The sequence below is a fragment of the Pipra filicauda genome, unplaced genomic scaffold (genome assembly GCF_003945595.2).
Source record: "Pipra filicauda isolate LSUMZ 115617 unplaced genomic scaffold, ASM394559v2 scaffold135_size2527700_pilon, whole genome shotgun sequence".
Classification (NCBI taxonomy): Eukaryota; Metazoa; Chordata; class Aves; order Passeriformes; family Pipridae; genus Pipra; species Pipra filicauda.
The window spans coordinates 1,957,242-1,979,813 of record NW_024103829.1 but is presented as its reverse complement, the minus strand read 5'-3'; the positions used below and the strand labels follow the sequence as shown (position 1 = coordinate 1,979,813).

The window sequence follows — 22,572 nt, the reverse complement described above, 5'->3', positions numbered from 1 at the left end:
AAATAAATTGCCAAATTACAGCATTCTGCACCACAGCGACCAGATTTTACAAGGGCTGCACATCCAAATAAATGCCCTTGGGCAACCCATTCATCTAACAGCTGGAAAGGTGACACTTGACATTTGGAAACTTTCCTGTGAAGATTGCTGTAAGGCTTTCCCATTAGCTTCCTGGTGAGACTGTAAGGTTGAATAAGCTGCCTTGAAACCTGCAAAGGGTAACGGAAATGCTCTAACATCACAAGTCTACTTGATTTAAAATTCTAATTCTCAAGCCATGACTATTCAGATTTTTTCCGAAGTATTAAATACATTCCAGAGAGGAGGAAGAAACCCAAACTTTGAGGAGGAAGCAAAGTTATAACAGAGGATTTTAAGTGATGCCTGTGTTTCTAGAGGTTGAATAAGGAGGCAAAAAGGAGGAGACACCCTCTCTCCCCCTATCATGGTTATCCAAATTCACTGTGCACTGGGAAATTAAGCAAGCAGATCAGGGACTAAAGAGGTTTCACACTCAGCATTTTCATAGGGTCTAAGAAGGCAGGACACAAACAGTGCTTTAGAACAAGTGAGAAAAAATATGCACAGATACTAACAACAAGCTTTCAGTTGAAGTATTTTTAGGAAGTGAAATCAGACCCCAACAGCATGAAATTGCACAAACATGCAATCAGAGAGGCTTTGAGCAGATGGATGGGGGAGAAAGACATCGAGCTGTTACAGTCCCAACTTCAGTTGTTCAAATCTCTTTATGTGGGAGAATGAATCATGTACCATGTTTCTAAAAAGTTCCCTGCACTACGAACACACATTTTGTCAACTGGTTCTCCACATACAGGCTCTGTTTCTATCTCGGAAGATTCTCTACAGCTCCTCTAGACTTTTACTAGAAAAATTAGGGCAGAAGTGCTCAGTCAGCAACATGCAAGGAGAACCAAAAGGAAACGTGTGGTTACCAGGTTTTTCAAGTCGGTACCTCTTAAAATCATATTTCTCAGGTAAATTCTCCTTTGCATTATTTTCCTCAGTGCATTCAGTGTTTAGTTTTTGTCAAGCTTTTGTATCCATTTTATCAGTCTTATCAGAGCAAACTTTGGTTCCAGTGTAGATAATCTGCTTTGTAAACTGTTAGTAAACTAAAAAGGTCTTTCCCAGGTAATAACATTGGCAGTATTTAGTTTTTACTTTATGCACTATTGGAAGATCTTGCTTCTTAATACTTACGGGCTCACTACTTTTCTGCAATTAGGATTACCCAATTAGGATTTCTACTTGCAGTGTCTATTGTGTAGGGAGGCTTGCTACCCTTGAGTGGAACTCCGACCTGGGGTCAAAAAATGTTTCTTGGATTTTAGTGTTAAGATATGTAAGAAAGCTGGGTTCATCTACCCAAACTCAAGCATGTGATCCAAGCTGAATGAATCTGTAATGTTCTAATCACCAGATAATCTAGGTATTAGTTTCTCAAATCCTGTATATTTAATCAAACCCACAATGAAATTATTTTTAAAAGTATCTAAAAGCAGATAGAAATGGGAAAGAGAAAAATACTTTTGAAAAAAATCACCTGTATGTATCTGTGTATGTACCAGGAAGCTTGTTTTCCATCATTTACTGATTCCACTGTAGTGTTAGCAAGACCACCAATATCACCTCCTGCAAAAACCCAGGGTTCACTTGTTTGCATGGTTTCTGGATCTACTTCAGGAAGACCCCATCTGTTAAACTTGATAGGTGCCATGGCCTCTCTAACTGTAATTAAAGTGAACGACAAATATGTTAATGGAAGAAAGAAAAAACTGTTGCTAAAATCTGTCAAATATACGCTGATAACAATTAGAAAATGTAATTATGAAAAAACATATATTTCAATAAAGTCAAAACCATCCTGACCTAACATTTAAACTCAGAACATCCCGGAAGAAAGGCTCACTTCAAAACTTGTTTTGCATATTAAGAATAAAACCATAAAATACAATCAAAATTAAATGTTTACATGAAGACAATATATTTTGTATCTTTTTCACTGCAATTTCTGATTGTTTTTTTAGAGCATGCATTAAGAGATCTTAATATTTTTCATCCTGTTAGTGAACAGCATATCAGGCATTCTGCACATGAAATATTATCGTCTTTTAAAATAACGTGAAATGTTAAAATAACGTGAGATGTGAAAATAAAAAAAAAACTTATACTGCATGGCACATAAATGTCAATAAATACACATAAATGCTCAGAAAAAATATACTACTTGCTCTATGTTAACATTTTAAAATTATTATAATCACAAAGCCCTTCAAAGTAGCTTAATTAAGAGAATCATGTTTTCAATAAGTATTTTTAGCAAATGTTGATGGCACTTATCAAAATAGGGGGAGTTATATAGGTTTACCTACAAGCACTGAAGATTCTGCAATAAAATGCAGCTTAAAATTGCAGTGTCCCTCAGGGACATACCACTGGCAGATGCATATTGCTAAGGTCAATTAAACTGATGCAGTTGCAATGGAATATATGTAAAAGAGCAACCTGCCAGTTTAAGGCACAAATATTTCTCCAGTACAATGGGTAGAGTCACAGTATTGTCCCAGCGCACACCTCAGTATACAGCAAGCTACAAACACATCTTTCTTGCCCATGATAGTGATGAGATTTTCTTCCAAGGCTCTGTATCTCCCTGAACCTTCAAATCAAATATTAGAAGTGTATACCAAGGTGGGGGCTGTGTATAATCTGGGGCAAAATAATTAAACAGGAAGCAAGGCACAAACATTGTCACCTATTTGTCCCTCCTACGTTCTCCTCCTCACCCTTGACATTTACAGACATATACCTGGAGGACTTGAATTCAAAGTAATATTTTCCAACCTGTTCAGAAGCCAGAGTCACAGAAGACAGTTTCAAGCTGAAAGACTGTAGCAGGTTTCCTAGCACAGGTATTTAACCTATCTGCAAGACCTATTGCTCACACAATTTCTCCCGCTAAGAACTTAAGAAATTGTTTCCTGTAAAAATGTTTAAATTACTGAAAATTCAAATGAAACACTACCTTGAGATTGAGACATTTTTCAGTCTGGAAAACAAGGTTTTTGGTTTGTTTAGGGGCTCGCATTTTTTTCTTTTAAATTGAAAGAGTGGATAATGGCTGATAGCCATTTTATTTAAATGCTTCAGTAATATTTATAAATCAATACATTAACTTTCTCTTTGTGTCTCAGACTGTCAGTGCTTTAAGAGAGCTTTTGATCATCTTATATTTGTCATATATAGGATAACATATTGCATTCAGTGATACCATCTCAGCATGTGGTCTAGACAGTTCTCATGAGCTAAATACATACAGGCTTGTAAGGACATGTTTGGAAAAAAACACAGAGGAAAACTTGGTACTGCAGGATTTGGTAGGGGGGATTTAATAGATGACTTTTTCTCTGAGACAGGACTGGACCACAGTAAAGGTGTTAGAGGACAACATGCTGTTGAAGAGGTAGTTTTTCAGAAGAAATGATGTAAAACTGGAAGTTCTGACTACCTATTTCATCTTGTGGAAAAATAGGGTATTACCTCTGTTATCCTGGATCTATTACATTTCTCAAATCTTTCTTTGAATTGCTTTTTGCTAAAATAGCTGTCTGGACATAATTATACCAAAAGCTTTTTGAGTGCAAAGAATGCCTAACACATCTTCACCTGAAACATTTCTCCAGGGCCTGAGGATTTGTCTGCCTGATCAGTATTTTTAAGACTGGGAAAGAATATTTCCCTGGTGGCAAGGCTGACATGGTATCCAGCAGCTATTTCTTTCTGTCATTTTTATAATCTCCAAGATTTAGGTTATGTAAAAAGAAGGGGATGGTTTAAAAGCATTTTGTATGAGATTTCCTAACATCCTAACAATTTGGATCTGGTACCCAGTGCAACTGTATGGCTGAAGAGACCACCTCCTACACCACCTGCAGAAAGAAGGGGAGAACTGTGTTCTTCACAGAGGGAAGTCCCTTCCTTGCCCCGGTGGGGGGTGAGAGAGAGTCTAAGTGCCAAGAGCCAAACCTGAGCTTGAGGTTCTCTGCACTGGTAATGGACACTGAACAACAGAAAACTACACACCTAATGTTTTCATTTTTGCATGATTTGGGATGGGGTAAAGAGTGTCTTTTAAAACCCTACACCCTCACAGCCTTCAAAATCTGAAACTAACATAGCTTTTCTCTTGAAAATTCAAACTACAGTCTCCTGTTTGTGTATTCCTCTCCTCCATGGCCTGGTGAGACATTATATATCATTTGAAAAGATCCTTCTGGATGAAAGACAACATACAATTTAATTACTCTAGTGCTATCAAGTGATGCTAACACAAATAACACCAAACAAAAGGATAGTGCTGAATATATATTCCAAATTTGTTATATTCACAGAGCAAACAAACACAAATGGAAATGCAGCAGCAAATTATAGCATTTGCAAAAACAATATTAAAATATAAGTGAATACAGAAACAATATTTTAATTAACAAAACAAATCAAATGGAAAAGATTCCTCAAATAAAGCTTTAAAAGTGAGTCTGTGTGTTTGACTGCCATGACTAATTATGCATCCATGTAATGTGTGTTCAATTTGGGCTTATTTAAATAGCAGAAATGCTCATTAGCTGCAGTATATCTGTGAAGCTTCAATAAACAGTTTAATGGTTTTTATGTTTAACCAATTTCATAAGTTCCTGTAATTTTAGCTTTAGTAGCTCATTAATGTTATTTTTGATATCCATCTTACAGAATTCCTTTAAAGTGAATAGTAGCATTACTTCAGAAAAATACAAATATACTGTAACTTCCTTAATCTAAAATGTATAACTATAGCTGTCACATCCACCAACAGACTAACTGCTGACACTGCCCAGCCTAAACGCCCAGCAAACAAAGAAAGTCACAATCATGCTTCCCGCATTCTCTATCCCACTATTGTACTGATTCAGGATTAAAAAGTGGTTTGACTGAATAAAGCTGGGTCCACTTATGCTGGAGAGGATCCTGCTGCAAGCTGGTACTGACTGTTCTCTGCCTGTCACCAGCGAGCAAATGGGTACTGATGTCTATCAGCTGAAAGAGCAGGATTTGTGCTCTAAGCTAGCAGGGCTTTAGAAGTCATCATGAAGCCACTTTTGGATATTGGAAATTGGTAATCATTTCAGAGCATGGAACTGCTGCACTCAAACTCATTCAGTAAACCTACTTGTGGAGAAAAATCCTGTTCCAAATGACTCAGCAGGAAGACTCCCATCTATTTCAATAGGAATCTTTTGAATCTATATGTTGCAGTTTTATATAACAATTTTTTACAAGTTGAGTGAATAAAAACCTATTCTGTTGGTGGAAGGCAGATGCTGCGCTACCAGGAAGATGCCAGGTCACCCCCATGGGCATTCCCAGCTTGAGGATCACAGCCTCTCTTCCTCCCCCCTACTCTTCCATTAGATAGTCAAGGCTTCAGTACTTTGAGGTTGAAGTTAGCTAGTTGTGTGAGCAGGCTGTATGAAGAAATTCAACACTCCTTCCAGGTTCTGGAACCCCTGGCTTCTGTGCCACTTTCAAAGGAAAACTAAAATCTTTTTCACTTATGAGGTCAGAGCTCTGCAAACATTTTCCCTTTTTCTCTAGCAAATGCTTCTCAAACTGTAGAAAAAAATATTAGGTATAAGTGGGTTAAATAATAAAATTGTAAACAACTTGGGGAAAGTTATCCTTGCTGTATGTTGAACTATTCTAGGGGAGCCTTCTGGGATTTGCTGCTGCAGTTTCCAAGCAAGATGACAGTTGTACTAAAAGTAAAAGCAAAATATCTGAAAGTTGTGACTGATTCCCAGAATTGCAAAATAAAATTTTGTCCTTCAGTCACGATGCAATAGTCAGCTACTACCAAATTTTTCATAAAACATATTTTGGCTCACAAATAACTTACAATTTCTGGGTTTTTTTAGAAAGGCGGTATTTGGAGTTTGCTTGGATATTTTTGCATTTCTCTTTTTTGCCTCTCCAGGAAAATAAAATAGACATTATCATGCTAAGATTCAGTGTTCTGGTACATGGAATACTTCCTCTTTACTGCTGCCTCCTAAACAGTGTTGAACTAAGCTTACATTGCCAGTTCCCTATCCTGTCTCAGTCCCTTTTCTGCACTGCATTTGCAGTGCATTTTGAACAAGCGTACTATTTTCCATATTTTCTCCATGGTTCTCCTCAGAAAATCATGAAAATAAATCAGAACAAGGACATTTGTTCTAATGCAAAATTTTGCAGTCCAAAAATATTGTTTCCTTTGCTTATGACAACAAAATATACAAGAAAAGGGTTATTCAAAGTTCAGACTTTAAAACCAACTGGATTGGTGGTAAGTAGGATGTTGAGGCTGCACACAGTGCTATGGAGCACACAGAATTATATTTGAGTATGTTGAGTAGTTACAATTCGGAACAGGGACAGAGGGTATTTCAGTAATTCACTAATATGTCACAAGTCTCCAAAATAACAAACTAAGCAAAAAAGCAGGAACACGAGGAAAAGTACAAAATTTCTCTCACAGCTCTTTGTTTATGTGGGTCAGTTACAATGGCTCGAAGGTTTTGGTAAGCAATGCAGTGAAAAAAAAAGCATCTTGTGCTTGCAAAATCTGGTAGGTTTTTCTTAAGAAGAAGCAAAACATTTTTCTTACTCCATCTGCAGTAGTTTAATTTGAACAATTTGTTGGGATTTTTTTTATTCAGTAAAGTGGTAATTTTCTTAAAACAGTTTAGAAAGCAACTCTCCTGTTTTGTCTATTAGCAACTTCACAAGCATAAAATGGATTTAGGAGTCCATTTTTTTAAACTAATGATGCATTTATATGATTCCCAATAAGAGGCTGAATACCCACTAGAACTGTTGCTTAAAACCACAATCAGTATTTTATCTTAACAAATGAAAAAAGGCTAAATACCTACTGTGAATGCATGGTATCTCAGTTGCAAATTTAAGAGTTATCATGTAAGAATAAGAAACATCTTGTTGAGGATAATAGACTAGAAAAAACTTTCTAACCTATGAGCTATTTTTGGTCAGAACATCAGTCTCCCACATGCTTATGGCTCCTTATAAAACTTTCAAACATGAGCATGAAGGCTGCCCCAAACACTTTGATCAACTGGGATTAAGTTTGATTTTAATCACTCTATTTTTGTATCAGTAGAATCAGCATTTGACAATATTAATAGGACATAACCTGCTACCTTAGCCCATACCAATACTGCATTTGCAGTTCCCTGATGTACCTTATGAATCAGGTCAATTGATAGAGCTCTTTGTATGAACAGCAATTAACACATTTATTCATCTGCATCTGAGTCACCCAGTCACAAAACAATTGAGATGGGAAGGGCCCTCTGGAGGTTGCCTAGTCCATTCCCTTCTTCAAAAGTTAGATCAAGTTCCTAGTCAGATCAGTTTGCTCATGGCATTGTTCAGTTTTGAATACCTCTAGTATTTTCATCTCCATCTTTTGATGTAGAATGCCTGAATATTCCAATCTCTTGACTACAAAAATGTGCTTCCTTAAAAAAAACTTCTCAAAAAAAAACCCTTCAAAAAAAACCCCCACTCACAACAAAACACTAAGAAGATAAGATACTTCCGGTGTTGTGTTTTTTAAGGTTCTTTTGGGGGGGGTTGGGTTTTTTTTGTTTGGTTTGGTTTTGGGGGGTTTTTTTGTTTTGGTTTGGGGTTTTTTGTGTGTGTGTGTGTGTGTTTTTTTTTTTGATTTGGGTTTTTTGTTTGTTTGGAGTTTTTTTTGTTTTCTTTTTCATTTCTTTTTGCTATGTATATTGAGGTAGCCTGGAGTTTTGGTTGTAATCCAGCTCAATGGTGAAAAGCAAATTTGACTTTCATTAAGACAGGTTTAAACAAAAACCAAAGATTTAAGCACCAGAAATAGTATGCTCAAAATAAACATTTTACGCACTCAAGTCTTAGTTTCTTTTCACTTTCACAACATCCAAAAACAAATGCCCTGCATTTTGCCTTTTAATTTGATTGCTATTCTAACAGCACTTTCATCCAAAATACAGTGTGAAACTGAGGTTTTGCTACCCCCAAGGTAAATGACTCTCTTCTTTCATGATCAACTCACTGCATGACTTTGTTTCCATTCCATTTCCTATTTAAAAACCTCACAACAACTAATTTTGACAGTGAATGCGTACTAGGAAATACAAGACTAGCACAGTATTATGGCTAAGCAACACAGTCAGTTCAACCTTTTAACTGAAGTAATTTTTAATGTGGGAGAAAACAGAATCACTCCTGTATCATAGGATCTATGAATCACAACAAAATATACTGACTGCATAGGCTAATACTGATTTACCACATGAGGTTCTAGAAAACCTTACAAAAAACCTAAACACAGGTTTTCTAAAAACAACATCAACAAAATTTTCCAAAATTCTCAGTCAATCAACTCCACTGTCAGAGTAGCTAACGAATCTCTTTAGGATTTAAAAAAAAAAAAAAAAGAAAAAAATCTTAATCTTCTTCTCCCTGCTTCCTGGAGGTTCAACTGAGCCCTAAAACATGACCCACACAGATGCCAGAATTGCTATACAGCAATATGGCTTCAAGTGGAATGGGAGTGTGTTCTTTCCAAGAGACACAGACTGCATCTCGTGTGCCCTTCAGAGCAGGAGGCAGCTGCAGGGCAGGAGGCAGCCCTGAGTAATTAGCACCATACGTAGCTGGGTGCAGTTTCTGTCTAGGTAATAGCCTAGGCTGCAAGAAACTATCCCAAAGCAATAGTAACACACAAAAGATAGGACTGCTCTTGGAATTCACAAATTTTTAGAAGGATCAGGTTTATCCTTTTTGCTGAAGGAGAGAGTTTAGACTCTTCTCGTGGCTGCACAATGGTTTACCATTGTATGCAATCGGGCTGGATAACAGGAAGCGCTGAGTACACCATTCAGATTCAGACCCTGCTTAGAATATTTTAGATTTACCATTTTCCTCAATTAAAAAGATTCACAAAACCACATTATGCTAAGAAGTTTTATGGTCCTGTACAATCTGAGGCACTTGCAAGTCCTCTGTCAGAGCATTTATACCCAAAGGACCCTGACAACATGTTACGGGCTAATTGGCTGGCATGACCATGCACTGGAGAGGTAGGCACATGGATCACTAAGGCTTTCAGAACCTGCTAACCTTGATGAGCACCTCCAGGCTGAAGATCTATTAATTTCATCGATGTGTCTTCTGCTGCATCAAAATTTTTAACTTTTGAGGCATGTTTCTTGTATGTGTCTGAACTCTTTAAGTCTAACCTTGTGTCAGAAGAGAATGGTCTGAGCTCTGCTCAGTTCCCATGTTCTTAGCTCTACTTATATTCTTCATCTCTCTGCTATATGCGGACAATTCATTCAATCTCTGAAATGTCATCAATGTGACAATTTCTGTATCTTTAATATAGAATTATGTAATTTTTAATTTTTAAGACTAAAGCTTCTGAAGCGCAACTAAGAAATACTGTATATGAGAGAAGTCACACAGTATACGCACAAGTAATGAGTAATACCCAGACCACCTGAACCAGAATAATTAATGTCTTAATTCCAGCTTAATTTGATAGGTTAAAAAAAAAAGTTTAAGAGATCAGATCAGTTCAGCTTAAAGTTGTAATATAATGAGTTTCTCTAAAGTTAATTAGTGAGACCAGAAGAAATTCCCAATAGTATTCTTTGAGATCTCACTGGCACTGAGAAAAAAGAAATACACATACTGAGCAACTGTACCTCTACTCTGAGTTCCAGCTCTATACAGCAACATACAGAAAATTGCTCTGTTACCAGACTGTCAAATTTTTTTCTAAGAGGTATACCTAAAGGAGAAAGAAATTCCTGCGAAGAGGACCAGCAGTCACAAGCTGTGTAACCTCTAGAAGACCCATTTCACAGAACTGTCAAAGCACAGGAAATGGCTCCAGCTAAAATAACAATCAGCATTAGCAGAATGCATTAGTCAGGGTTACCTTTGTTGTCACTTAAAATGGAGCCAAAGGCACTGATCACCACATCAGCTTTCAGACGGACAACCTGATCCTCATCTTCTTTCCAGTTACCATCACTGTCTTGTTCAGTTCGAACAAATTCCATAGCAACAATTTGTCCACCTTTAAGAACAACTTTCCGAGGGGAGAGGAAAGGCAGAAATTCACACTTCTCTTCTTTTGCAAGTTCCATCTGTAGAGCAGAAGCAATAAAACATATACTTTTAACTATGCTGTGCTTTTATAAAAAAACCAAACAAACGACCCAGACATTTTTTGACTCAAGATGTTACCATGTATTCTTCTGTAGTAGAAGTCAGCTGCCTCCAGTAGGCAGACAGTCATCTTATTATCAGCTTCAGAGCCTCCGATGCTATTAAATCAAGCATTGGCACTAGGTAGATTTTCAAGGGAAATATTTCTCCAATATATTTTCTTATTTTTCTGTTACTTTGAAGATATTTAACTCCTTTGAGGGCAAAGGAGTTACTCATGCAACTATCTGTGTCTTTTAAGAAGGGTCCTAGTATTACTTTGGACATACCATGATTTGTGTTTACTGTGATTTTAAGATTTTATTAAATACTGACTACCATGTGCAAACAACAGTTTTCTGAGCGACAATCCAGACAAGATCTTCTGAATCTCTGCCATGGCAAAACTGCTTAAGTCAATCAGCATTTTATTTTAGCAAAGTCTTCAAAATTTGATTGTCTGTGTTTACACAACAACTTTTTTTAACATGTAATATCCAACCTGACATGATTCTAGCATGGCCATTACATGAAGCTACTTTTATTTTACTGTTTTCAAGGCCTTGCATGATTGGATGAGTACAAACATTGACAACTTTTAGGAATTTATCCAGGTTGCTATCAAAGATTTTGGTTCAGAGTGACAACTGATTTAGTAAGAATCTGAATAGCACACGAGTCTCTGCAATGACTTCAGTAATCTCATTGTGTCTAGAACTCTTAACTGAAGTGCAACAGAAGTAACTTATGCACCAAGAGACCCTCTCTTACTTTCTTTGAAGCTCCATTCCCCTTCTGTAAGATCTAAGGTGCCCACCTTCTTGACATAGATGACCAAACTACCACAAATATCATGATAAAGATACATTAGATATCCTAATATCCTCAACTACGTAAAAATGTAATGTACCAAATAAATGAAAATGGAAAAAGACCACCAAGATAAAAAAATCTAATCTGATAAAAACTCTCAGAGTACAGATACACTGAGAAAGCAGAGTCAGTTTCAAAATGTGCTGATGACCTGATAAATGCCAAAGTGCAAAGCCAAACTAAAAATCAAATTGAATGCTGAAATTTGTGATGAATGACATTGCTGCATTGCTGTTGGCAGTGATTCAAAGCCAAAATCACTGTAAGTAATTTTTTACAAGATTTTATAGGCTCACAAGGCCACATCAGAAACAGCAGCCAAAAGTTATCATTCCAGGATCTAACAATGACCTGTAGAGTCACACACAATACTCAAATGGCTGTTGGATTCCAAGATTCAAAATTTTACTGCATTTTCTAATTTATAAGAAATTGTAGCCCCTGTTTGCAAATACATCTCTGCTTTACAGGGAAAAGATACAACCACGGAAAATTATTTACATTGAGAGTATAAAAAGTGAGTATCAGATTTTTAATAAAGATTCATACATTTTAAGAGCACTTTCATAAACAAAACCTTTAATAGATGCCTTTTAAGCACCCACAGCACACTTTCAGGCCCCATAGAAATAACAACCAATATGCCTTCTTATAAATGCTGTTACTCAATTTCACCTCTTCTGGGACAGCCCTGATATTATTGAATCCCTTCCTGAAGACCACGAACACGCGACGAGCTCCGCAGCGTAAAGCAGATGTTGCGCAGTCAAAAGCAGTGTCTCCTGCCCCAAGTACAATCACAGTTCCATGTATTGACGGCAATGGAGAATGACAGGCACACATCCCTGAAAGATAAAAGGAAAACCCCATTTTCAAGTAGAGAAACCATTTCTGCATGACAGCTCAAACGGTACTTGTACTCAAAGCGGTGTAAAATTGCATCTTACACTTTCCAAGCATGGAGTGTCACTATCAAATTATTCTGCTCCACCGAAAGACAGTTTTATTTCCCCTTTTAAGATATGCTCATATACATAATTTCATAGTCAGTACTTTAAGCAGCTGCACCTTTCTATCAAGAAAGAATTCAAATGACAACACGTTTGTAGGATTTTGTGTCCTGTCAGGTTGAAACTAGCATTGTGAGATCTTTTTATTCAAAAAGTAAGTTTCTCTCTCATCAGATTGATTATCCTCCCAGTTTAAAAAAAAAAAAAAAAATAGATGACCAATTGTTTTGTGTAATAGTGTATCAACATTAGTCCTCTCAGCCTTCTATAAAGCACTGACTGTTCTGGTTATGACATGGTTCTCAGAGGCTATTTGCTGCAGTAGCTGAACATGAGGAAAAAGAGTATTGTTATTACAGTAATTCCTGGATCTTCCGTTGACAGAAAATGGTTAATCTACAGTGGCTTTCTACAAAGGACTTGTAAAACGTTACACGGAGAGAATGACATTTTGTATTTGTCATCTACAGCTTGCATTCGATTCAATTCAACAAGAAATACTTAAATAAAACTGAACTGTGTCTGTTCCTTGGATAAGACTGCACTTTATCACATTTAAATACAACTAACTGTTGATTAGGCAAATGATTGCAACTTGAAAAATAAGGACATAAATAACTGAAAGCTATATTCTCAAAGAGCCTGTGACAGTTCTAGTCAGGAGGCACTAAGCTGGCAATTTAACCATTGCACTGTAACTCAAATATCCTCCTATAGCAGCAGCAGACTTTTATACGTAATTGTGGAACACAAGTATTATACATGTAAATAATGCTTAAATGGAGCGAGAAACAATATCCTAATATAGATACTCTCTCTCCATTTGTAAAATGCTTAATGTGTGACAAACGTTATCATTTCCCCCCACCATGTATATGGCATCGCATTTACTATTTATGTAACAGGATTCTTAAGTCTAAAATTTTCTCTAAACTTTTCTCATTTATTTTTAATGAACTTCATCCTTCACAAAAACTAGGCACTGAGCAGTAGAGAAAGCAGAAGTGCAGCAGGGGAATGGCAGCTCAGAGTGCCATTACAGCACAAGTCCAGAACAGATCAGTCACAGTAGCCCATTTTGCTCTTAGTAACATGCTGCTCCCACGGTAAATTCACATCTATGTATTTGCAAGGGGAACCCCTTTTGGAGAAAAGTATATTAACAGGTGGTATTCAGAACTTAATAAGCAGGAAGAATATGTACTTTACTGTGACTAAGTCTATTATGTCTATTATTTAAAAAACTGTCATAGTGAAAAAAAGAGGATAAAGTAGGATGTAGGATATTTATATTTTATTTTAAAATTCCATGTCTTACAGAGCAAGAGGTAGTTATAGATACAGATAGACACTAGGAAAACTAAGCAAAAGAGACCATGTTAATTAACAGACAACACCAAAGAGATATCTATTACTGTCAGTCAGAAAAGGTTAGTTCTTCCAAGTTCATCCTTTTTCTCATTGTAGACTTAATACAAAAAAAAAAAATCATTACATATCCTACCAAATCAAGAGTGTTACTTTGCAAAATTTTAAAAGATGCAGATCGCAGTATATAGATCCTCATGCAGTCAGGTGACAGTACACAAGCGCTACATGTCCTCACGGAATTCTAGAAAGTACTTTTAGTCATTGTTTTGTGGGATTTATTTTTTACTTTGTTAATCTACAAATGTTTTGCAGTACATATTCTCAATCTGTTTTATTTTTAAACATCTCTCTCTTAAAAAAAAACCTAACAAAAACTCCACCCCGTTCTCCCAAACCATTTAAGCTCACTTTGAGCTTAAGAAAACAGACAGAAATAAGCATTTGATCAAAACAGCAGAGAAATGGGACAGATGGGCTGGAGAATTTCACTTCCTAAATATTTTGCATAAAATGGGGTAATAAACTTTACTTTTATAGGCAGAATAATTTGCCACAGAAGATATATTCTTCAACAGTGTTTAAGGAAAGTCTACTAAATAAGCAGGTAACACTATATGATACTAAAAGAAATTTCTGAATGCTCAAATGGAAATCAGTTTGTAAATTAAAAAAGTTATATTAAATACGTGGTCGTATGAAGTTTAACAAGCGCGAGTGCTGGATTCTACACCTGGGACTGGGCAACCCTGGTTGTGTGTATAGACTGGGGAACCAGAGGCTGGAGAGCAGCACTGTGGAAAGGGACCTGGGGGGCCTGGTTCATGGCAAGTTGAATATGAGTCAGCAGTGCCCTGGCAGCCAGGAGGGCCAGCCCTGTCCTGGGGGGCATCAGGCAAAGCATCGCCAGCTGGTCGAGGGAGGGGATTGTCCTGCTCTGCTCTGCACTGGGGCAGCCTCACCTTGAATATTGTGTGCAGTTTGGGACACTGTAACATAAGAACATACTAAGCTATTAAAGAGTATCCAAAGGAGGGCCATGAGGATGGTGAAGGTCTGGAGGGGAAGCCTTAGGAGGAGTGCTGAGGTTATTTAGTCTGTTCAGCCTGGAGTAGAGAAGACTGAGGGGAGACCTCACTGAAGTCTACAACTTCCTTGTGAGGGTAAGAGGAGGGGCAGACACTGACTCTTCACTCTCATGACCAGTGACAGGCTTGAGGAAATGGCATGAAGCTGAGTCAGGGGAGGTTTAGGTTGGATATCAGGAGAAAGTTTTTCACCTAAAGGGTGATTGGGCAATAGAAGTGACAGGGAAGTCTCCCCAGGGTAGTGGTCACAGCACCAAGCCTGTCTGAGTTCAAGAAGTGTTTGGACAACGCCCTCAAGCTCATGGCATGATTCTTGGAATGTCCTGTGCAGGGCCAGGAGTCGGACTCAATGGTCCTGATGGGTCTCTTCCAACACAGCATATTCTATGATTCTATGATATGTAAAATATCACATTCTGTTCTAAGTATATGTCCAGAAAAACTGTACATTAATTTTCTTTTTATCAACACACTGGGAAATTTACACCATGAAGGAATGTGGCATGGAAATCACACATCTAGAGCTTATGACTTCACATTCAGGACACTGAAAGCAGCTATACCTTTTAGGGAGCAAATGCAGCCATCTCTGTACTCCAAGAAAGATGTAAAAGCATAAAACAAGACTGCATTCAGTGCCTACGAACTGAGCGTTGTTTTAGTAACTCCTGCCACACTCCTGTTATCCTGAGTCTTAGACTGCAAGTTCTTTGGGTAAGGAAGTAGTGCTGATTTAAATGTGTCTCTAAAACATGCAGCACATGACTTGGAATCAAGTAAAACAATTTATCAACAATATACAAAGCAGCTGTTTATATTAAAGAAGGTGTTTCCAACATATATCGATTTTTTCAAGACTATCTTATATATGCTATTTACATCAAGATAATTTATACAAATGAGAAGCTTAAGTCACCTTTTGATTATAATTCAAAATAGCAAATATAACTTATTAGGGGTGATGATTTTCCATGTGTTTAGATTTTTATATATGACTATCTGGTTTATAATCTCTAGGACTGAATTTCATGACCATAACTCCTGAGGTTGTCACTCACCAAGAGAAAACCCTGTCCCAGATCTATTAATTGGAAGATGGATATAAATGGATATAAATGGATGAGCTGTTATGTAACCAAACAGTTTTATATATCAATAACTACTAATGACTTACTGAATGTGATTACAGCAAGAACATATCACACACCTGGTTTACTTGCCATTGCTACCAAAGGTAAGAAGTCTTTAGATGTGTAGAATCCTTGATCCATTCTCAATCCTTGGAATATACTGTCTCTCTTTGGTTCTGGCAAACCTACAATAGATATTTTTTTGGCACATCAGAATTACACAGGAGATTTTAATGACCAACATATTTTTTGCATTACACACATTCTCAAAAACATCCTCAATACAAGCACTTTTACAAACCCTCAGATGTTTCCAAAAGAACATCAAAAATCACTATGGTTTCACATTTACAGCCTGTAGCTTATATAACTGGTGATCATTTAATAGTACTGGTACTTGAAAATCAGACTGCTGGGTAGCATGTGTACACATATAACTCTTAACAAAACAAACGCAGAGGAAAGGATAAGAGAGAACAGGGTGCAAAAGCAGTGAAGCTACTGGTGAAGACTTGCAAGCTTTTCTCCTATTGCTTTACCTGCCCATGAATGTAACTCTTACTGCTGTGAAATGGTTTTGTTTTCTTTGTTTTGAGGCATTTTTCAGCTGGTCTGCAGATAATACAAATGAGGCAATAATGAACAGCTTAAGTGATGAGGGGAGGAAGACAAATGGCAGTGCTGTAGATCTGTGAGTCTTTGTATGCCATCATTTTTTGCCATTCTTGATTGTTTTCTCGAAACCTCAAAGTCCTTATTGGCTGACATTTATTTCTAGTTATTAATAGCACACATTTAGACAGAAGCCGTAGGATACAGACAAGGACTCACTTCACAACCATTAATAGCAACAAATACCTTTTGGTAAAAAGAAAGCAGCAAAAAGCATCTTCCAATTCGCAAATAACATCTCATTGCTGTGTGAACATTTGGACAGCACCAAAACACAGCCCAGCTGACACAGAAGTTAAACCATTTTCTTCATGCAAATGTGATGATCTATCAGGATGTTTTCAACACAGTCTCAACTTTCAAATTTATATCTAAAACCCCAAAATATTATCAAAAGTACGCTAATTAATAATTACATACTGAAATGGAGTAAATGTCAACAATTTTGCTAGGAAATCACACTAGAACCATGGAGTCTCAGAGCAAGCAGGCAGAACTGGAGCGTGCAAAGCAATCTGTGTTCCCTCCATTCTCAGGCATGGATGGCAGAAGACTAACATACACCTCTGAGACCTCTTGGAAAACCCTACTAACACCATGTTAGTCTCAACAACAAAGTAGGATTGCGCTTTGAGGAGCGCTATTCCAAGTAGGGAAGATTTGGGGTCTTTTTATGTTACTTAAGTAGCAAAAATCTGTCTCATTACAGCATAAAATCAGAACTCAGTCATGAAAAAACTTAGTGGTTTTTCATGAGTGACCTATCTGAGGGAAGTTTCTTAAACCTCTAGATCCCTGAATGAAGTTAATAAAATACAAGAAAAAAAAATTATGTTTTTAGATTTAACAGTTTCAGTGAAGCGAAGCAAAACAATACATACTCTCAGTGAATTCAAAAGGCTTACAAGCCAAAAAGCAAATAAAAATATCCTAAAATTTTTGCGTTTCATAAATCTCATGCTATTGTGCACTCTCTTGATCTCTACTTAGAAAAAAAAATCATGACTCAGTTGCTGAACACCTGACTTTCAAACCAACACTGATCTATAGTTGGATATTGAGAAAAATAAGGTTAGAAAATATTAGCACGTACTGAACTTCAAGACCTTTGCATGCTGTACTTTCTGGGTAGACTGGAATTTCAGCTAATGAAGAATGAATAATGGATAACTTAAGAGGCAGCCAGAAATACTTAGTTCTATTGAAAGTACAATATGTAAAATGCATTGAAGAAATTATTTTTAAAATGGCATAGATTTTCCTCTACATATATATTGCAAAATTATCTATGGGAAGAAGAGTACCTCAGAGAAAGCTCTCAGTGACTGCCTGCAGGCAGAGGACAGAGTAATGCAACTATTTCTATTGAGGTATCCATAAACCAGTTCAGAGGGCTCAGTTTACTCCTGGGAGAAACACTCTTGTCATTAGTTAGATGTGCAGCCTGCATTAAAGATAATTTCCTTTCTACCTAGCAGCTCCATTCAAACAGAAGGAGAAACCCTCAGAAATATTTTTTTCCCACTTATTTTTGTCGCTTTTATGATCTCCTAATGAAAACTATTTTGTCTCTAACAGCATCAGTAATTTTGCTCACATAGGCTGAAGAAAGAGTATAATTAAGGAACTGTTGCAATGTTCAAGGTCCAGGTTCATCACTAGGTTCGGTGTCACTGAAATCAAAGAAGTTGGATTAAGAATGCATTGGATTCAATAATTTTTAGCCTGGCTGATATGACCAAACAAGCTTAACAAGTAGTTAACATACATAGCATTCTCTGCTATTTATTTTACTATTTTAATTTTTTTGAAAACTCCATTAAAAACAGTTTTTCCAGTACATTTGAAGGAAATGCAGGGGATTTTTTCTCTTATTGCTATAAACACCTAACACAGATTCAAGCTCTTTGCTAAGCATCTGCTGGAAATTGTACTGGATTCTAATACATCTCCTTTCTCCTTTTGCTATTTGCCATTTTAATGACTGCATTTAATTTTGTTAAAATAGAGAGACTGAGTACTTCTTAAAGCCACTAGCTAAGAAAGAGGCAAATAGAGAAACAGATCAAGAACAGATAAGATCCCCTTTAGAGACACCATTTCATAGTAAATGTCCACCCCACAGAAGTATGCTTTACAGAGAGACTGAATACTGATAAATAGCCAACAGTCTCTTGGGAGAGAATATTTAACAAAAACAAACAAACAAACAAACCAGCTGCAGAGAAAAAATGTAGTTTTGAGCAAATGGTTTTAGAGAAGAAATAAAATATATGAAAACCCAGTCATGTATGAAAGACACAACTTGGGTTAAAATAATGAACCAACAGAAATACCCTTTGAAGATAAATCAGAGAGATCTTTTAGCAAAAGGGAACTCACAAAATAGTACAAAATAGCCAAGAACCACCCAAGAAAAAGTGCTTAGAAAAATATGAAGTCTTTTCCCTAGGTTTTAGGCTGAAGCCAAGGTAGTAAGTTTTCTGCTCTCCAAATCCACTTGAAATCCATACAAAAGGATTTTTTTAAAAATTTTTTATTACCTGGTATTTCTTGTCCTGTAACAATCTTTCACAATTCCACATATCCTGTATTTAAATAACTTGCATCAAAATCTAGTGAAAACAATTATTTCCTTCCCCTACATTGAAGAATAACTCTTCTGACAGGCAGCCTAGAAATGCAACTCCCTTGGTGGTTTTTGGATACACTCTGCACACCCTTATAGAGGCAGAGAGCTATGCACAGCCCCTCATCTTCTGCAGCCAAGACCCTGGACCTCCCCAAGCCTCAGTTCTCCTTTACTTGCTTATGCCAGGGAAGAAGCTTCTGAAGTAACTGATACCCAAACCACGCAATGAAGCCTCAAGTGCTGTGGAAAACTGCATTTACTAAGAATAGAGAAAGTAGAAACATTGTGAAAATAACAGCCTGCATGACAGATCTAGTTCAGCTTTGCAAAAGCTAATCTAGACAGTCCCAATCTGGGTCAGTACAGCGTAGAAAGCAATTCATCTCAATTCCTAACCCTCTGTTTTGCTATGCTCTGCCTTTCATCTCCAGATGCTCCAGTCATCTCTCAGTAAGCACCACTACTGTCTTAGTATGAAACCTTCTCTCCTTCTTTCCTTCATTTGATCCCCACAACCCCTTCTCCACTGTATAATACCTAAACATAAATGTCTCTCCCATGTCTGACATACCATATACTTTCCAAAGTCATTAACCACTAAAACAGTGACTTTGGAAAATACAGACTTTAACCTCCTTTATATATAAATATATATATATATATAAGAAAAAAACATCATCTTCCTCCTATCAAGATCTTGTACTCTTTGTTCTCACAATGCTGATGCATGTCAAGTCACAGTGTCAAGTCCACGGTCTCCATTTAAAGAGAATTTAGATGCAATTCCCTAGCCCAGTTGAGATATGAATCACTAAATGATTAGAGTAAATTTGTCAGATATACAAAGCACTATACAAGAATGATGCTTAGACAATGTAAGGGATTGGCATGTGGAGCAGTGCACCTAGTCCACTTGGTTGCTGCACCAAATAAATCAAGGCATGTCAACACATCAATCAGGTAAGTCTGCTATTACTGTAACTACGAGCCTGGTCTGGAAAGGGGAACTAAAGCAGGAGTACAAACACCACATTCTTCTCCTATTTTGATCAAATACCCTCCCCCAGAAACAGGAATGCATTGTGAACCTGAACTTATTGTTTGGATTACTTAAATCAAACATGTTTGGGCAGATTTGCAGTTTCAAATGAACTTCCCAACTGGTCTTAATAACTGACACACAAAATAAGCCCTGATCCTTGATAAGCACCAAATGTAGTTTTCACTGGCAGCTGACTGAAAACACATCTCTGGACAAAAAAAAAAATAATGGAGCTGAAGTTGAAATGTAAACATGCTGCAGCCTACAGGGTCAAAACTAAAGCATTGTGAGATTTTTCTGGTTTTCCTCATATCAACCACTGAAAAGTTTGGGTTGCTTCATTTTTAATTGTGGTAATACTAAATTGTGAAAAGAGTTAAGCTGAATTAGGGAAACAAATGAAGAGCTAGGAAATCTCAAGCAACATCCTCTCTCTTTGCATTCTTAGCTGCTGCTTTCCTGACAAAAGTCTTCAAGATCAGAATTGGCTGAATTATTTTTACCAAACCCTTACTTTCAGGTAAAAATGTAAATTCAAGCTGGTGAATGCAATCTGTGTTAGAAAATACCAAGAATTACTTTTTAAAATCCAAGACACTTTCTTTTGGCATTTTTATATTGAATCTTTCAAATTTGTTTTGAAATGACATTGCATTTATAAATTATCCAAATTCAATCCAAAAGAAACAAAGAAAATGAGATAGCTATGCACATTCCTTTTTCTACCTTTTAAAACTAGCAAATCAAAACCAACATCAAACCCCATTTACCAATTTATGGATTTATTTTTTTTTTAATGTTATCTTGGCCTACAGATTTGGAGCTGGAAAGTTAGATGGTAGTGACATCTTTCTAACTTTTGCCGTATCCATGCTCATGTTTCAGAGCTAAATCAGATTTGAAAAATCACATTTAAAAGGAAAACTCTTCTTCTGTCCTTCCCAGCAGGAATTTCCTTCCATTACAGGAAATCCTAGGACTGGGTGAAAAGCCTTCAACTGTCTGAATCTACCTTAGAATGACGAGAAAAATCCATGAATCTCATACGAAACTGGACAGAAGAAACATACAATTGATTATCTGCATATCTGCTCTGGTGGCAATGCAAGTCTCCTGAAATCACACCCAAGAGGCTAAGCCCAGACAAGCTGAGACCCAGAAACTTGAACACAGTCCAGCCATGAGGCAGCACAGGTTCCACACCAGCAGTTCCACACCTTTGGTCAGCTTCAGGAATAGACTGTGCCCCTTCATGTGCCCTGGGCAAAGGAGCCATGGAAGGCTGATGGCCAGAGACTGATAAAATTTTAGAGAGGAACTGACATTATCTGATAAGAGTTTATAATACTTTTTAAATTTTCTTTAAAAGATGTGCTAAAGTATATACAGAGCTAAGGTAATTGCTCTCTAAAGGTAAATTCTAAATCCACCATTTGCCTTTCGAAAGGGTCCTTTTGAATTAACAGAAAAGTACCCATTTTGTCCCATCTTCCTGCCCTTTTACACACTGAGTGTTCCAACTTGCTCCTTGTGCTTCTATACAAAAATATTTCAGATGTAACACATCTGATGGCATTTCACACTTGCCCAGAGACTTGCAGCTACAGGTACCATATGGTTAGATTGTGACTACAAAGGTACCTGGCAGAGAAGAAAGAACACACTGTAAAATCCAAGAGCATAAGCATGCTTTAGTAATTCTGAATGCTCTGTTCTTCTTCAACAAGTCTAGTTTGGTCTGAGGAAAGGGAGAGCAAAATTTATGTATTTAAAGCAGTTTCATTTAATGTTAATCATCCACAAATTGTATAAATTGGACAATGAGTTTTAAGTATATTAAAGTATTTTCTTTAAAGATAACACTGAAACTGTAAACTCTCATAACTGTCAAATTTACACTTTTCTCCAGACATGACAGAACCTATTTGTGTGCAGTGGCATGTGCTCTACCTATTTGTTTCTAAGAAGTCATATTCATTCATATCCATATTGCTTACGCTGCTGTCCGTGGATCAATATTACACAACAATTTAGATATGAACTATACTGAAATGCATAATCCAAGTAAGGTACTGAAGCAGTACCACATGGCTGATTATACTAAACACACCCTTACAATTCATGCTGTGACATTCACCATACATGGAACGGACAACCATTGGTATCTAAAGAGTCTCTCCACATTTTAAAGGTTTGATTCTGAAAGACTAGATGCCCAGTACAGTTACAAATGCTCTGCAAGTGCTCAGCTTTTCTCAAGGTCAGTCCATTAGTGACTAACACTTTAGTAAATACTTTTGAGGCCTGTATTTTTAAAAAATCTCTCTTGTTTTGCTAGAGATTTTTTTATGGTGACAGCTTTGTTATTTCCTGTTGTGAGGTTCAATAGAGTGTGTTTTCTAGGTGGTTGATTTTTTTTGTTTGCTATGTATGTTGA

The 22,572-nt window shown here is 36.9% G+C and overlaps 1 protein-coding gene across 2 annotated transcripts in view; it reads right to left on the bottom strand.

The window, feature by feature from the left end:
* Positions 1-22,572, bottom strand: part of DPYD (dihydropyrimidine dehydrogenase) — a 338,238-nt gene that overhangs the window by 168,448 nt on the left and 147,218 nt on the right. For both annotated transcript variants that reach the window (XM_027740750.2, XM_039378355.1), the window contains 4 exons: positions 15,867-15,974; positions 11,869-12,038; positions 10,049-10,259; positions 1,568-1,752 (listed from right to left, as the gene is read on the bottom strand). In XM_027740750.2, the coding sequence (XP_027596551.1) occupies positions 1,568-1,752; positions 10,049-10,259; positions 11,869-12,038; positions 15,867-15,974 (674 nt within the window). The remainder of the gene's footprint in view (positions 1-1,567; positions 1,753-10,048; positions 10,260-11,868; positions 12,039-15,866; positions 15,975-22,572) is intronic.